We start from the raw sequence: 18,692 nt of genomic DNA on the forward strand, positions 1-18,692 counted from the left end.
TGGATACCAAATATTTCATTGATTGTAACAAACTGATCCACTATGAAAAATGCTTTGTCCTTCTGAAATAAATTTAAATATAAATATGGTCTGGAGATAATTATACATTTATAACTCCGAATGAACCAGTGAACATCCTAAACTCTGTCACACCTGGAAAAGGACTTCTCTCAGGCAGAGCCTGTGTCCTGCTCCCTCCTTCCCCCTTCATTTCTGCATTGTCTCCTTCTAGCACCTAATTCAGAGCCCAGCGGTTGACACAGAATATAGCCTTGCAGCTCCAAGGGTGTCTGGCATGGAAATACTCCATTACTTTCACCTACAGTCTTGAAATGAGGTCATCTTAGAGGGCAGCTGGGAGTTTATCCTGGGATGGAAACTGTCTTCAATAGTGTAGACTGAATCTTTTGCTTCCATTGTAATTTCAAAAGCTTTGTTCTTATATTTATAGAAAACAACTGGGCTTCAGAGAGAGTTGTTGAAAAAGAATTAAAAGGTTACTTTTCAGGTATGAGAACAGTTTTTATTTATGACCCAGCTGGGTATTGAGGCATGCGTGCGGGAGCCCCATTGCAAACACTTTAACAGGGAATAAATAGCAGTACACAGGGAATGGATAGTAAAGTCATAGAAGCATTTCTTATTGGCATCCATCGGGAGACTCATGTAATAGAACACAATAGTAAAATGTCTAAAAAGACAGATGCCCAACATCAAACCGAGTTACCTAATCACTCAGGGTATGCACTTTGGAACTGGGCTAAGGACTGGATGACTTGTGTATTTACAGCTTAGCTTAGGACTGTGGCCCTTTAGAAAGGGTTAGGAGGGCCTGGTGACACATGCTAGATCCCTGGACCCACAGGGATCTGAAGGAGACTTCAGAAAGGAGATTCAGAAAGTTGTCCTATGACCTTCACAGATGCCAGGACAGCTTCCAAAGCCACAGAGAAACCCTGTCTCAAAAAACAAACAAAAATTTTTTCAACTTAAATAAATAAATAAATAAACAAGCCCCGCATTGGTGGGGCTTGCCTTTAATCCCAGCACTAGGGAGGCAGAGGCAGGCTGATCTCTGTGGGTTCAAAGCCATCCTGGTCTACAGAGCAAGTTCCAGGACAGCCTCCAAAGCAATAAGCAATATAGAGAAACCCTGTCTCAGAATCCTTGCTCTAGTTCCTTGTCTGGAAAATAATACATGAAACATACTGCTTTCTGCCAAAGAGCGAAAGAAGACACCTTTAATCCCAGCACTCGAGGCAGGCAGATCTCTGTGAGTTCAAGACCAGCCTGATCTACAAGAGCTAGTTCCAGGACACAACCTCCAAAGCAACAGAGAAACCTTGTCTCAAAAAAAAAAACAAAACAAAAACAAACAAACAAAAAAAGAGGACATTCCATCTTGAGAGAAATGTCAGTAGACACAATTTAGCAAGAATAGGTGTGAAGCCTTTTCTTACCATCAAAATCTATGCTCAGAACTACTACTTTGATCCATGGATTTAAAATGGCTTTTCACTATACTACAGGGTTAAAGGATTTTGCTCTGCCACAATTCTTTGGATTTTGGGCTCATTTCTCAAGGAGACCCATTCCCCCCATTCCCATTCCTAATGCTGAATTCTTGATAAAGTTACTCACTTATGGCCAACAGGATGCCCACGAGAAGCAGCACCACATTGGACACAGAGATTCCAATATAGAGGCCCTCAGTGGAGATCTTCAGGGGATGCATTGTGGGGGCCACTTTCTAAGGAAACACCAATCATTGAAGAGGCACCAAATGAGATGAGCAGAAAACGCATCCTAGACCTCAACCTAGACTTTCCCTCCATTTCCTGTGGCTACTCTAGAACAAGCAAGTATGCAGGAGTGTGCACGTTGATTCCCAGTTCTTGGGAGGCAGAGGCAGACTACCTGAGAGTTCCAAAACAGTCTGGTCTACATAGCAGTTCTGGGACAGCCATGGCCGCATAGAGAGATTATGTGTGGAAATAAAATAGAATAGAGCATGCAAGTAAAATAAAACAACCTGAGCTGATACTAAGCTGTTCTAGACAATGCAGTCTTCAAAGTGTCTAGAAGGATGAAGATGTTTTCTATGTGGTTTGAGGGCACAACATGGTTTCATATCTTTTCAGTGAGTCTATCTACACTAATATTTTTCCTCTACAGAAAAAAATAATGGCTCCTATGTAAGTCAATGCTCTGATGCTTACAGCATGTGCTCAGCTACTGGGTCTGGTCTTTTCTCACAGATTTTAATTGTCTTATAAAAGGCAATTCTGGAGTCAGCTTTTTTTTTTTTTTTTTTTTTTTTTTTTTTTTTTTTGAGGTAAGGCCTTACTTTTCACTATGTAGCCACAGCTATGCTTGAACTCACAGAGATGAACCATACTTTCTGCCTATTTATAGCTGGGATTACAGCCATGATCCATCATGCCTGGCAAGATCTACATGTTGAAAAAAAATAAAAACACAGAATAAACTGCTCTTGTATGCAGCCTGATTAACACCTGTGATCTGAAAGAAATGAGGTCTACCCTAGTGCCCTGCGCAAATGATCAGGGACCAGCACATACTGGAATAAGTAGGAGACAGGGCAGCAGGTGAGGCCCCTCTAATAGCTTAGCACTAATCTACCAACCCTAAACAGAGCCCAGACACCAGGTCTTTACCCATGTATGAGCCTCGTCTCAATCCCAGCTCCTCTGCTTAGTCAGGGAGACCATGGACAAGTTAGTTAAGCTCTGACTCTACATCCTCAAACAATGTGTTCAGTGAATTCTCAAGAGTGGGATTCTCATGTATTCCTGACAAACTCTGTGGGGATATAAAGTAGTGTTCATTGGTTTTGAGACAGGGTCTCATGTACTCTAGACTGGCCTGGCAACACTAGCCAAAGTGATGGACTTCTGATCCTCATGTCTACACCTCCTGAGTGCCTGAATTACAGGAGAATCCACCATACCCATGTGAACATTTACTTCGTAACATTTTCTGATTATGAATGGCAGCAATGGCCAACCTTTTTCAGTCATAATCACATTGTTTTTCAAACTTTTCATGAGATGGAGTCTAGGAAGTTGATCTACAGGTTCAAGATGTAGCATGATATTACTAGTCTTCAGGGTGCACACCTAAGCATCCCAGGGCTTGAGAAGAAGAGACAGGAGATCCCAGAGTACATGATCATTCTCAGCTCCATGAGAATTCAAGGTCTCCAGGAGACCCTGTCTCAAAAAACAAACAAACACCTAGATACTAGCCACAACGGTATCTCTGTGCACTGCTCTAAATACACCTAGAGCTAGACTGACAGCTCCAAGCTAATTCTTGTTTTGAATTTAATTCTAAATTATTCTTTCTTGCTGATAAAGATAACTGTACTGTAGTTAACAGAGCTCAGGTACAACTTCACCATGCAGGGTTGTGTTAAAAAACAGCACGAGTCTGCTCATTTAGAAATACTTTCAACATGGCATAATGATTTCTGGTGTTGTACTAGGATACATAAATATATGTTACTATATTCTCTTCTAGCTACCTCATTCTTTTTTTAGCCCAACTTTTAACTATAGAAAATCAGTCCATTTCTCTGTGTGTCCTGAAATATCATTTATTGGGCAGCTCTAACAGACTTGCTTTGTGACACCCTTTTTATAGTCAAATTGTTCTCTTCACAACAGATTTATTATGATTTAATACTGTCTTTGCTTCCCTGGGATTTTTGAGACAAGGTCTCACTATGTCAGCCTGAGGTTATCAGGCTGACCTGGTAGTCCTGGCTATCCTCAAATTTGACATCTCCTATGTCAGATTCCTGAATCCTAAGATAAAGGAAAAACAACTATACTTGACTCTTTTTCTCTTCTTCTATTTCTTCTTCTTTTTTTGAGACAAAAGTCTGTGAACTAAATTGATTTATTTACAAAGTCTTTAAATGCAGCATGATCCCAGGAAGATACACAAGTGAACATTGCCATTAACACAGGGAGGGATTTGCTTACAATGTGATTCTTCCAACAGAGGCGTGAAGATGTCACAGTGATGGTGTAAACTTCTCAAAAAGAATGAAAATTAGAAAAATATTATATTTTCATTATAGACATTACACATATTCATATCAACTTCTACAGTGAAAGTTAAATAACATGATCAAAACTATAGGCATGCCATGCATCACACTAAATATTAGCATTTTGTTAAATTTCTTGAGGAATTTCTGCTTCTTAACCTTTCTGTTCTGGCATCAAGGAAAATTCTCTCTCTCTCTCTCTCTCTCTCTCTCTCTCTCTCTCTCTCTCTCTGTGTGTGTGTGTGTCTCTCTCTCTCTGTCTCTCTCTCTCTCTGTCTCTCTCTTTCAGAAAAAATGTAATGTAAGTACATGTTCAGGCTTATCTGAAGCAGGGAACTCAGTTGTGGACCAGTTTAAGGTGCCATCTCATCTATACCTCCATCTGAGATGAGGAGGGTAACTGTCCAAAGGCCACACACAGCCAAAGGTCAGGATAACTCTACTCAAGGTGAGTGGAACTACCATGACATCGATCATGGCATAGTCTCACCTAATATGTCACTGCACCTCAGCTTGGATCAGAATTGCTTTAGAAATCATCTGTCATATAACCCAGAAACCAGTATATCTCATCTGATGTAAGAATTAGGATTTTGTGTGGTAGGAGAGTCACTGAACTCTATTCACATACCAGAGTGTTTCTGGGACATATATTTTTGGAGCAGATTATATCTTTTATGCTTTCTAAAATCTGCATGCCAAACACAGAATTCTCATTCTGCTGAATAACTGCAATAAACAAATGTCTTACATCCTAACCTTGAACTACTCGATTCATGTTTATTCATTAAAAAGCATACATTAGATGATTATACATTTGTAATTTTAGCAAATAACAGACATCTCTGCTGGCAATGCACACACGATGCCCACACAATGAGTGGAAATACTACAGATCTTGGAGGGCCCAATAACTGCAAAAACTGACATTGCCCAGCAATGAATAAAGTCGCATGACTCATATCATTCACATTACTGTGCTTACATTTAATCATTGGGAGCTCATTTCCAAGGAGCCAAAGGCAATGACTAGGTTTAGGCAACATCTACAGTCTAAGCTCTGTTTGTGATCTAGGACAGGACCTTCCAGATATGGGAAGAGTAAATGACTCAGAAAGAAACAGGAAAAGATTTTAATTCAAGCTGGCAAGCATGGTGGCAAACACTTTTTATCACTAGAGGCAGAAGTGAGATCTCTTGACTTCAACTCAAGCTTTGTCTACATAATGAGGTCTGTGCCAGTCAAGTTGAGATCCTGTCTAAACAAAGTAAAACTCACCTAATTTACCACCCCAGCAGTCATATGATCACATCAGCTATCACTGCTTTTCTAAATCTCAGTTTTCAGTGAAGTCAGTAACTTATCCTTGTTCTCCAAACTGAGTCCATGGGTCCATCCTCTGAAACATGCAGAAACTAAGTATTGAAAAGTTATGTCAATTCTAAGACATCCTCACTGTTCCACAGTGTGTGCAGCTGCTTGGAGCAAAGTGGATTTTCTCACAAATCCTTATGCTCTAGAATCCCAATTATGACATATTGCCCTCGGCTTATAGCCCAATACTGCACACTCCTTCTAGTTGATACCCACAGACCAGTGGGAGATGAGGAAATCTATACCAATCATCATATTGATCTAGCAAAACAAACAGAAATCCATGCCCCTTCTGCTGCTTCTCAGAATTCAGCTCGGCACCAGGGGATGGACAGGTTTTAGGAAATTTTAGTTGTCTCCAACAGTTATTATTTTTTCACTCCTGAATATAGATTTGGACCCATTTTGTCTTTGGATGTCAAGCTTTTCCTCATCTCTAACAAACTATCCATTATTATTAAGTTTAAATTCATATATGTGGGCATTTGAAGTATAAACTTTAGGTGTCAGCCAAAACATATGCATAAAATTTATTTTATATCAAATTGTGTGTATATGCACGGGTTTCTACACTTAATTGCAAATGCTTGTGGAGATCCTTTGGAAGTAGAATGACAGGCATTTGTGAGTTGTTCAAGAAGACTTATGGAGTCTTCTTCAGTGAGGATTTGAATATAGGGCAAACCCTCTAAACATAAATGTCAAAGCCTGTGGCCAGAGTTCTGACGCTCGAGTCAAAAGAACCAGCTTCCACCTCAAGTGAACAGGGACAGAGTCTGAGCCACTTTCTGTCTTCATAACTCCACCATAAACTTTCTGACTCGGTCAGTTCCTGCCACTATAAAATAGGGACAGATCACAGCTATATAGGACATAATTGTCTGAGAATTGATCTCTGCATCATAAAGCATGGAGCATGCATCCAGATGTACAGGGGATGGTAAATGTTAGCTTCCCTGCACTATGGCCTAAGCTGCATGTATCAATTTCAGAATGATGTCAAGGGAATCCCCCTACCCTGACTTTAGTCCAGTCATTCCCCTGTGGCACGCCCAGCCCGACCCGCAGGACAGACGGCAACCACACGAGGATTCTTCTCAGATCACACTTTATTGGAGCATTTCTTGGTTGAAGGGAGAGCTGAAGGTGAGGGGCCCTGGGGAGGAAAAAGCAGCTGCTTATATATGCTACTAGGCAACGGGTCGCAATCTCATAGGCTCAGAGGACCTCACCACAGCATTGGAGCCACGGGATTGACTAGGGAACGAGCAAGTGCACCGGAGTACTACCATCAGGCAGGCATATGCCCAAATAAGGTAAGGCACCGAGGGTGCAAGAAGGAGGAAGTTCGCCATCTTGTAATGGCGTTCTGCTGGCGGCTGCCCACATTCCCCTCCTTTTTTTTAATCAGAAAGTCATGTCCCACTGAACAAGGTTTTCATCAGCTATCCTAGATCAACGAGCCACCTAAGACAGGCTAGTAGTGAATCTCCAGAGAATCTGACAAAAAGTGATGGGTGTCCTCCATCTTCAAGTTCTTACATGCAGAGAGTGTGTTAAACCCTGGAAAAATCACAGCTCCTGTGAAGCTGTTGTTTAGGACCCAGAGTCATCTAATTATATTTCTGACTTGACTCAGTGTCCTGTGTTTCTTACTACCTCTCATGAGAAGGACTTTGGGCTCTGAAACACATGATTTTTACCTGGTTTGGGAGTCTGCGTTTTCACTGATGGTGGAAGAATAGAGGCAGAGATTCTGGTTGATGTCTGAACATCTGTGGGTCTTGTTGAAATAATTATATGTTTTGTTGTAGTTGAGGGTCTCCTTAGAGTAGTTGTAGATTTTGTGGTTATTGTGGGTATCCTTGAAGTAATTATAGGCTCCATAGTAGTTGTTGGCCTCCTTAAAGTAGTTATGGATTTTGTTGTTGTTGAGGGTCTCCTTGGAGTAATTTTGGGGTTCCTTGGAGTAGTTCTGGGACTCACTGGAGTAGGTATGGGTCTATTGATAGGTTTGAATCTGCTTGTAGTTGTAAGTCTCCTTGAAGATCTTGTTGGAACTCCTGAATATGAAAGCAAGGGTCAGCCAAACGAGAAGAAAGAAGAGCCTTTGATACATCCACTCTCTAGCACATCAGTGAGAGGCTCTCACTGGGCAGAGGCTCCTCTCCCGAACTCTAGGATTTTGTCACTGTCCAACTTGAACATGGCAGGACAGGGCAGTGGAACCAGCTCACCCCTAGGAGGCAACTGCCCTGACAACATGGAGATGAGAACAGAGTCCCTGTTCCTAAGGACACACTTTACAAATGACAGGTGTCGGGTCCTTAGATGTCTAAGTATCTCAGTGACACTGAGAGGGTGTGGGGCCCTGGGATTAATCATCTTCCTCTCAGGGGTGATAGACTTTACCCACAGACTCCACACTCAGCACGTTCAATTCAGTCAGCCCTGGAAGGACACACCACATGGTGCTGCATCATAGCCAAAAGCTAACAAGGCTAGTTGGCCTATGGGAGATGCCATGCAAGCTGTAAGGCCCAACGCTAAAGGATTTGCACATTTGGGTAGAGAGTGGACACAGTCATCTATGGTTTCTTCTAATCTGAGAGAAACAGGATGAATACCCCTTATCCAAAAATGCTAGTTGCCCAGAGATTCAGAACTTGGACTGTTCTGAAAATTTTATAATATGTGCATATAGCTTATGATGGGGCTCTAGTATATATATATACTATTCACAAGCACATACTTTACATTAATAGCTTACAAGTAAATTATAAATTTTGATAATTACACACATGAAATCCCACAGTATTGGAGCACTGGAGATTTTGGATTTGGGAACAAGGCATTCAACCCATAATTCTCAAATCAAGAAAATCAGGACTGCTGTATGACTCCAAACTGCTTACTGATGGTCTGAGAGCACATGGAGACTGCAATTAAGGAAAAACCCTGTCTGAAAGGAAACAGTCAAGTGAGGATTCCAACAGGGGCACGTACTGTTTTTTGTCATTTTTCATTGTTTCCCCATGAGCAGCTCCCTTCATTCGTAACTCTACTGTCTATAAAGAAAGATCTGGAAACTGGGATGAACACCATTGAAAAACTCATTTCTTTAAAGGATATGATGTAGTTTGAAAGCCAGCAGAAGTAACATTCAGCCCACTTTTAAAATTAAAAATTATGTGTATTCATTTGTTTCTGCTGCTCTCTCCTCTCTTTCTCTAGTGAATAAAACCCTCTGAAAAATAAACAAAACAAGAAACTTGCACATTTGAAACTCCTCATAAGGTGTGCTCTCTCTCTCTCTCTCTCTCTCTCTCTGTGTGTGTGTGTGTGTGTGTGTGTGTGTGTGTGTGTGTGTGTGTGTGTGTGTCCTTGTAATTTGCTATGGCCAATGTGTTGAAGTCAGAGGAAAACGTGACAGAGTTGGTCGCACCCTCTACAAAGGAGGTTGCAAAAGCTAGATTCAGGTCATCAAGCTATGCCAAAGGTACATTTACCCCCTCAGCCATCTCACTGGCCCGCAAGTGTCTGTCCTGTAGAGGGACAGATAATAAGCGTCTTGGCTCAGGAACCAAAGCATATGTGTTGTAGAGCAAACACTCTTGTCACTCAGCTTGAAAGTCACTGCTGGCAGCACAGCAAGGAGTGGGTGTGGCTGTGCTGCAGTAAAACTATTCACACCAGAGTGACTGGTGTGTTACAAACCTGGCCCGCCAGCCTATGGTTTGCTGAACCAGGCTAATGTGTGGGCAGAGGCTTGAGCATAGTAAAGACCCTCTCGGGAGAGTAAACATCTCTGAAGGACAGAAAACACATGTGTAAAATCTAGTCAGATCACAACAAGAAAAACCAGGAATGAAGCCATTCTCTCAGGAGCTTTGCTGTTCTTGCTGTAGGGGATTTTGCTCCCAGATAGATGGGAAAGTCCAAAAGAGGGGATGATGGCCTGAAATACGTGGGACAATGTCATTAAAACATGGGAAAAAGCAACTAGGCACTGGTGAGCCATGCCTTTAATCCTAGCACTTGGGAGTCAGAGGCAGGTGGATCTCTGTGAGTTCGAGGCTAGCCTGAAATACAGAGCAAGTGCCAGGATAGGCTCCAAAGCTACACAGAGAAACCCTGTCTCAAAAAAGCCAAAATAATAAATAAATAAATAAATAGAAATCAAATGTTTAATCAGAAGCATGTGTATAAGAACCTTCATTTCCTTGTTCTAGATAAAGAACAGATTACTAGCAAACAGAGGAGTCGGTTCACTTGCAAGACAGAAGCAAAGCAGCAAGGCCACCTTACCTGGCTGAACTTTCAGTGAGATGGTCATTCTCTGTACACCATTGGGTCCCTTCATTTCCACTCGACAGCAGTAGAGACAACTGTCACTCTCAGTGGCAATCTCTATTGTCAAGGACTCATCTCCTTCAAGAAGCTGTCCCTTCAGCTGGTAGCAATTGCTTGTCCAATAGTAGATCCTGTAGCCATCAGTCCACATAAGTGTTTGTCCACATGAATCCCCACATTCCCCTTGGCCCCAGCACATGGATGAGATCCCATGAGACACTGCGTAAGCACATGGGAGTGTCACGGGGTGACCCACCACTCCGTGTACTTCTGGGAAAGAATCCAGAGCAGCTGTGATTAAAAAAAAAATGGAGCATGAGCACTCATGATTTGCCTACAATTGAATTTTACTTCTTCATTTCTCCCAATTTTCCTTTTGGCTCAACCCAGGCCTAACCCTGGGGCCTAAGGCATGGAGGACATGTGTTTCATCACTGTGTTCTAGCCCCAGCCCTTCTTTGCATTTTTCTTTGTAGAGTTTTCACAGCTTAACATTTTCACTATAAACAATTTTCTGTTAGCTTCTTCTTCAGTGATTCTGTAATGTTATGTGTGTGGATAAAGCAACTCACTGCACTGTGTGACAGTCACACTATATCTTTTTAAATCCTTCTGTATTTATTTATTTCCCTTTCTTTCTCTCACACTCTATTCCTTTTTCCCCCACCCCTATTCCTTTTTCTTTTTGAGACAGAGATCACTAGGTAGTTATCACAGGCCTAGAACTCTCTATGTAGACTAGGCTAGCCTGTAACCCAAGGGCATCCACCTTTAACCCTGTCTTCTCACTGCCAGGATTAAAGGCACGCACCGCCATGCCTGGCCTACTGGTTTGTCTTTAGACAGGATCTTGCTCCGTAGCCAAGGCTGGCTCGTGCTTACTATCCTCCTGCCTCAGAATCCTGAGAACTGGGACTTCAAGTGTGTACCACCGCCATTAGCTCTAATTCTTGAATTTAAGATGTTAAATTCTGCTCTCCCAGAAGCTGTGCATGATGGTGGGCGCCTGCCAAGCTGGGATTCCAAGGTGAGGTCAGGAATCCAGTGAATTCACAACCAGCCTGGGCTTATGAGACCCTGCCTCAAACCATCTTTACTCTGATGCTACTGAAAAGGAAACTACTAGCCTTACCCACCTCTCCTATACAAAACCCGGGTTTTATTTGCAGCATTGTTGGTGTAAAGGCAGAACTTTACTAACTTCCACTTCAGTTTACAGAATGGCTTTTGTTTGCTCATAAGGTTTTCATGTCTTTGTTTTGAGACAAGGTCTTGCTGTGTAACCCTTGCCTAGCTTCAGTATTTAGAATTCTGTATGTAGAACTGGCTGCCTGAATTCATGGAGATCTGCCTGCCTTTACCTCCCCAGTGCTGGGAGTAAAGCAATGCACCACCAGGGAAAGCTCACAATGGATTTTGTAATACCATCAGGGGGACTGAGGCTTTAGCATCAATTCTTTAAAAATTAAAAAAGAAATACAAACCTGAACAAGGATCCCTGAGTATATGTTAACATTCCAGAAACTCAACAACAATCACTTATAAAGGGCAACCACAAAAATCAGAATAAACCAAGAATACATCAAGAACTAAACCATGCAACTTTTTAAACCTAAAATAATAATTTTCATATGCATCTGTTAAGATACAAATTGCTTCCAAGTAAGGGAGATCTGAGAGCTGAAGATGCAACACAAGGATACCATGTTCACCTCACCCAAGCTAGCCCCTGGGTTGGATCCTAGTACAGGGACAAACAGATAAGCAAACAGCACAAATCAGTGACTTGCAAGATTCACTAACTAGTTTCTTGTCTTCAGGTCTAGGCTGTGAGTGTGGGACATGGTTTGAAAGAGGACATTCCATGTTCTATAAAATGGGTGTGTAACTGGTATGTGTTTCTCACTGGGACACTCGTCACTTGATTTTGCCTAATAATTTTTTTAGGATAACAAACATAATACACATTATAAGAAAATTATAGAAATGTCTGTTAAGAATTAACGACCCTCCACAATTCCAGTTCCCAGGGATTAGATTGTAAAGTTAGAATTGTACCAGATGAAGGGGCTCACACCTATAATTTCAGCTCTTGAGGGGTAGGGAAAGGAGGATCTTAGCTGTCTATTATGTCTGAAGGCAGCCAAGGCTATCCTGTACCCTGTCTCAAAAATTTAATATGCACTTCACTATTTTTTCCTATATCACACAGTGTTTTTAGTTACTATTTTAGTTAAGCAGTTGAAGATGAGTGGTTTTTAACAGCATATAGGACAAATGAAGATTAGGTTGCCCTTTAATGTCCTTTCTTCAGCCCTCATGCATTGACTACAGCATGCATGTACATGTACTCACTCTAACTTGAATGTAGCATGCATGTACATATATTTGCCAGTTACCTGACAGTCTTGTGGGTCTTATTTAATTCAGATAGATTAAGAAATTTCTTTAGAGCTAAAATTTCATCTTGGTTCCTTGCTGTAATACAGATCCCAGAGAACTTACTTTTCTTCTGAACCTCTGACCTCCTAGCTGTCCCTAGCTCACCTTTCACTTACCTGGGAGAAGGAGGAAAAGGCCTGAAATGAGGACTTGAGGATGCATCAGGATGTTGACCTGAAGGACAACGACAAGACACTCTGGTTGGCTGTCACACTCATCTCATGGAATCTGGACAGATCTTAATTCTCAGAACTTATCCTTGCACCCAGGTAGAGTGAATTATGTGGGCCTGCTCTGCTGGCAATGAGAGAAACCCATAATCAAAAGCATCTCAGGCTCTGGAAATCCCCCATGGTGGAGGTCTCTGTGCCTTCTCCTGGAAAGGAAAGCTGTCCTCCCAAACAGCCTCCTTCCTGGTCCCCACATATAACTGTCAGTCTCACTCCTGGTCTTGGCACAAGTAAGACAGCAATCAGAAAAAACTTGAAGGCAGAGATAAGAGTGTGTTCCCTGGGTGGAACCCTAAGCAATGACAAACCTTGTAATGGCAGTGTACTTGCCCTCTGGTGAACTAGAGGCTGTCTCTGTTCAGTAGTCACAGTAGTTGATCTCTAAGCCTCAATATTGTGTGTGTGGTAGTGTGTATGTGTGTGAGCATAGGTATAGGAGGAATGTCTGTGTCTTCTATGTCTCCTGGGAGAGTGGTTATGAGCCTCCCAACATGGGTGCTAGGAACTTTTCTCAGGTTTTTGGTAAGAGCATTGGACACTCTTAACCATGAGCCATTGCAGCAGCTCAATATTAATATTTTAATGAGAGTAGTATTTGTTCAGATTCTCTCAGTGCCAGTCTATTAGTGGTTACAATGGACTACAATGGAAAACTTCAAAATCCCAGTCTTTGGCCTGTATGGGACAATGAGCATAGGCACAACACTTCCATTCTTCTCAACTCATCTTGCTAATAATGAACATAATTGAGAGAGAAGGGACTTTAACACCTGGACCAACCCTCTCAGTTTACAGGTAAATAAACTGCACTCCAGGGATAATAAACTTTGGAAACCAGGAGTCCCTGGAGCAAGAAGAGAGGGGAGACCTGGCTCTTAATATAACCCTGGATGCTTAAATTGTCCTGGTAAATGTTTCCTAGCAGCCCATGCTGAGAATGGTGTAGATGTGTAGATGAAAGAATACATCCAGCCCACAATATACTTCTCCATCTGGCAACTGCTTCTCCATCTGGCAACTAGAGAGTAGTATGTTGTTCAAACAAGTGTTCTAGAAGCAATTATGAATTATCAGGGTGTCCTTATTCCTAAAAACCAAATAAATTAATAAGCCACCAATAAACCCACCATGAATGGTCTTCTCAAGACACTGAGGACAACATCACCAATCTGTTTGGGGATAAAACTTCTGGCCCATTACTGTCTGTGTGGGTGTAAGCTGCTGCCCCCACACCCATTTGGAGGAAGATGGATGGGTCACAGTGATTTAATCACATTAAGCTTTACTAAATGGAGTTAGGACGATCATTTCTGATTTAAGTTGGGTGTTATTTTTTGTGTTTCTTGTTTTGTTTTGAAACAGAGTCTTACTATGTAATGCACGCTGGCCTGAAATTCCCATGTAGTCAAAGATGATCATGAACTGATTTCTCTTCCTCCTCTGCTGCTGGATCACAGGTGTGTGCTGCCTCCTGGGATTTCTGCTGTGCTGAGGAACCAACCAGGGCTTCATGCATGCCTGGAAAGCCCTCTAAGACCGAGCTGCATCTACAGCCTGAATTTTAACATGTATTATATGTTTCGGTCACTCTAGCTTCCTGTCTGCTTGTAGGATTTCTCCTGGTACAGTCACCTATTTTCCTGGCTGTTCCCTCTCTTAGAACACATCTCTCTGAGGGTTTGAAAAGCTGCCTCATATCTTTCAGTCTCCAGCTTGAATTTGTTGTGTATAACACCAAATTTCTAGTCTAGTTACTGTCTTGAATAGCTCATTACAAAATAACTCCTACCTCAAAAATAGCCACTAAGAGCATGTCAATCCTTAGGAGCCTACACAATGCTTCACTCAGGTCTTTTGATGTGTAACAAGTGGAAAATGTACATTGAATTCATAACATGTAAGGTGAAAGAATGTGAACATTTCTTAGTGATTTCTCTATTCCATGTTGAGATTAAAATACTTATACTGTGTTATATATAATGCTGTCTAGACTCCAATCCAAGACCTCCCACAGCTCCTGAGCCCTAGGCTGAACTGCCCATGCCAGGAACACATGTATAAAATTTATGCTGTATTAAGTCAAATAGTCTTGGATGGGGACCTTCCACAGGACCTTCTGCTTAATAACAATGCATATTTATGGAAAATATCCACATTTATTGAGACTATATGACTTAAAATATTTTCAAGAAATACAAGTAAAAAGATAACCTATTTCACAGGAAACCAATTTTGTAGTCATCACAACCCTATGGCAATACATTTGCATGCATATGTTGGAATGTTTAAATGCCATGGAAAGAATCCACCAGATTCCTCAACATATTTGGTGGAGTAGCATGGTGAAAAATACTTCTAGCTTGAAGTTCTATTCTCTTTTCTATATTTGTGAAAAAATTATTTGAGTGAGAGAGAGAGAGAGAGAGAGAGAGAGAGAGAGAGAGAGAGATTCAGCTGCCGTCATGTTCCTCATATGATGAACTCTACCTTCTAACTCTTTCTCCCTTAAAAGAATCAGAATAATGTTTTAAATGGCAAGTTTCTATGCATTGCTACAAAGGTGGAGGGTCTTTTCATTAACATGGTGTAGTTTTCTAATCTTAACTGTGAGCCTCCCTTTATTCCAGGAAGACAGATTATCCCACAGTGACATGGGCAAGCTTGTGGAATGATGGAAGATTACATGAACACAAGGGCTGCACTGATACACACATTTTCCTCAACCAATAGAAATTCCTTCAGTCACCATGTGTTTATCTGGGGTGCAGTTGTTAGGACCTGTCATATGTATCCTTTCATGAAATTCCCAACTCATTTGTTTTGAACAGCTGCTCATCTGGCCATTTTTATTCCCCATGAGTCAGTGGAATTTAAGCAATGGTAAGGCTGAGGATTTGTGTCTCCAGAAAAAAGAGATAAGGAGGACATAGTCCAGAACTCCTTCCCATGTTCTTCAGAATGTAATGGCAGCAGGTCCGCTCCATGATCACTGTGTCTTGCTGCAATCCTTTGCCTGCATCTTAAATTCCCTGCTGCATTCTGGCTTCCTAGAGGGAAAAACTCACGAATCTTTCAATCCATGGTGCACAGCTGGGCTTTGCAACGCAGCATGCAAGTGCTCATCCTTCCAACCATAGCACAGACCCTGATTTGACCAACTTTGATTCGGGCATTATGTAGGCTCCTATAGTATGGCATGCAATTAGTGACTAATTCTGCTGCCCAAGAAATAAACTGGACTAGGGAGAACATATTGTTGATGTAGACAACAAATTTAAAATGGAAAGTGGAAGATATGAAGCATATCTTCAAACCATCAGACAGACGTATCCTTTAAAAAAAAGGGGGGGGGTATGAAACATGTATGGAATCGGTGCAGGGACCAGAACTTGGGCTGTCCTAGAAGCAGACAGGAAGTCAGTCAGTGTGGCTGAAACAGAGAAGATGAGGAGGGGTTGGCAAAGGCAGGAGAAAGGCAGTCTCCCTATCTCCTCAGAAAGTAGCTAAAAGGTCCTCAACAACAGAGTAGGTGTACCTGACTGATAATCTTAAAGAAAAGAGATGGAATACTTAGGCTACCATGTTACGAATGTGAAACACTAGAAGATCAAGGGTAGAGTAGAGGCCCCCAGTTAGGATACCGATTCCTAGAATGAGGAGAGAAGACAGGCGTGAGAAGGATGAGCATAACAATCACTGGGATTCCAACACAAAACTGGTGAGAATGCTTGACCTGGATGATTTACCTAGTGTGACTCTGCTCTGGGCTTCTCTTGTTGATGCTTATTAGTTTGTTGCATCTCCAGCCTGGCTCCTCGGCCACCAGGCTCCTGACAGCTTGTTTTGGGGTGTGTACTCTTACACCCAGTTTAACTGGATTCTTCATCCAAATTTGAAAAGGGAAACCCAAATGGAAAGGATCATGCTGAGATAAAAACTAAAGATTTCTAGGGATTGGAGTATAACTTACTAGAGTGTCCAATACAAACCAAGCCCTACCTTCAAGACCCAGCATGGTGTTGCACACCCATAATCCCCAGCCCTTTGGAAGTAGAGGTAGAAGGATCAGAAATTCAGGGTCTTCAGTAACTGCAAAAGAACTTCAGGGACAAAATGAGGAACAAGAGACAGTCTCAAAATGTTTGTATGTTTTTTAACATGATCACCTTATAAAAATATATGCATCTGGGTATACACTCGCTGCTATATTTGTTTAAAATATGTTATTGTTTCACAGCTATAGTGGTTTAAAAAGTATCATACCCTCTGGCCAAAAAAGTTCACCTCTAGAATTTTAAACCTTAATAACATTTAAATGTGCATAGGCTTGGAACAAAGCATATATCTTTCAACCATATTGGAAACAACAACAACAAAAAAAAAAAATCTGTGTCTAAGGAATTGGTTCAATAGAGCACATGCATTTATTTCACTCCACACTACACATCCATCTTAAAAAAAAAAAAGTATTATCTAAGAAGAAAGTGGAAAGTTATAATATGCAATCATTTGTGTATAAACAAATAAAGACTTATGGAAGACGCACTGTGGGTCACAGGAATTAGGCCCTAGCCCCATGTGTCTGCTGAGCACCCACAAAGTCAACAGTCAAGGTTGAGATATGTTATAAATGTAAAATGCTCACTGACTTCCCAATGCCTACAGTCAGAGTGTGGGTTCTTCCTAGTGATTTTTCTATCACTTTCATGCTGAAATGACAAGGCTTACAGTGCACTCTGAATTAAAGAAAGTTTATTTTTAAAAAGTAATGTCACTTATTTCTGTTTTTAGACATTTATTTATTTGTGTGTGGATTGCTGTGAGAGTGGATACACATGTATGTACACTCGGGTGTGGATACATGCTGATGAAAGACAAGATGCTGGTATCTAGTGTCCTCCTCTATCACTCTGCCTATTCCTTAGAGTCAGGATCTGTCCCTGAACTAGGGCTTCATGATTCTTCTGTTAGACTGGAAGCCCAAAAAAACCACAGCAATTTCTGTCTTCCCCTCCCCATTTTAAATTGGGATCTGAATGTTCCTGAGATTGGGTCTTCTTATGTGGATGCTAGGATGCCCAGTCTGGCCTTCGTCATTGTCTAACTGTTGAGCCTTCTCTCAAGCCCTATCATTTGTTTCTTTTAAATATGGATAGTTGAAAATTAAAACTGCTTACATGCAGTCCTCATTGTATTAGTACTACTGGATGTGGTCTAGAAGTATAAAGCAATTCCACATACCTCTCTTGGGGGTTTGTGGGAATGATAAATAGGAATCCCAATGTGAAAGTTAAACTCTGCCTTTTTTGAAGTTTGTGTGGCTGGTTTTTATTTATTTTGAGATGAGGTCCTTGTAGCCTAGGAACCTCAGTCTCTGTAGATGAAGCTGGACTTAAATTCTTCATCTTTCTCTAAAGCATCAGATTGCAAGTCTGCATCACCATGTTTGTCTTTTTCACTGTATGTTTTTATTTTTTAACTATTTCACATAGATTATCGTAATATCTGCATGTTATTTAGTCACTTATGTCCATTTATTTATGTATAACATGGAGCTGTGCCCCCCCTCGCCCCCGCCCCGGTGTTGATTTGGAGACAAGATCTTGATAAGTAAACCAGGCTGACATCATAGCAGCAAGCCCTCTGCCTAGTGCTGCAATTCCATTTATGTGCTGGAACTGTACTCATGTGCAATCACACCCAGTATTCACACTTGAGGAACCAATCCCATGACTTCTAGTAAGGAACATGACTCAGTTAACAATATCATGCCAGTTTCTTTGTTTTGATCAAGGTTCCATGGTTCAAAGGTTCCCGGGTTCCACAATGCTGACTTTAGAGGGACACTTGCAATTTTGCTGCAGGTCCAAATTCTTTCAGGATAAAACATTGAACAACAACAACAACAAGGAAATAAATAATCCAAGGAGATCTGTATCTTCCCAGACTACAGTAAACAATTACCTTCAAGCAGGCTGCCATGCCCAGAGTGTTCTTGTGACACCTTGACTGGAAAGAAGCAGATAGAAGGGTGTGGAGCATCAGATTTCATAGTCTTTTCCTGAATTTCCAGGATGATGAAGCTGTTGCACACGTATCAGGAACTATTAGCCTGAGGAGGATGGTTGATGTCATCCTGCAGAGAACTTTGAGGCCTGGAGCCGTAAGACCTTGAAGCCCCTCACCCTCAGCACCGAGTCTTCCTTCCACCACA

At 41.5% G+C, this 18,692-nt stretch overlaps 1 protein-coding gene across 1 annotated transcript; it reads right to left on the reverse strand.

Annotated features, from left to right (window-relative positions):
* Positions 1–315: 315 nt before the first annotated feature.
* LOC127218737 (hepatitis A virus cellular receptor 1 homolog) lies at positions 316–18,460 on the reverse strand. Its single transcript, XM_051179728.1, has 6 exons — positions 18,443–18,460; positions 12,365–12,422; positions 9,762–10,097; positions 4,011–4,060; positions 1,642–1,750; positions 316–458 (listed from the first exon to the last, which is right to left on the reverse strand). Exons 1-6 carry the CDS (start codon positions 18,458–18,460, stop codon positions 316–318), a joined length of 714 nt encoding a protein of 237 aa, XP_051035685.1.
* Between the last annotated feature and the right edge of the window lie 232 nt (positions 18,461–18,692).

Source organism: Phodopus roborovskii, unplaced genomic scaffold (assembly GCF_943737965.1).
Source record: "Phodopus roborovskii unplaced genomic scaffold, PHOROB, whole genome shotgun sequence".
Taxonomy (NCBI): Eukaryota; Metazoa; Chordata; class Mammalia; order Rodentia; family Cricetidae; genus Phodopus; species Phodopus roborovskii.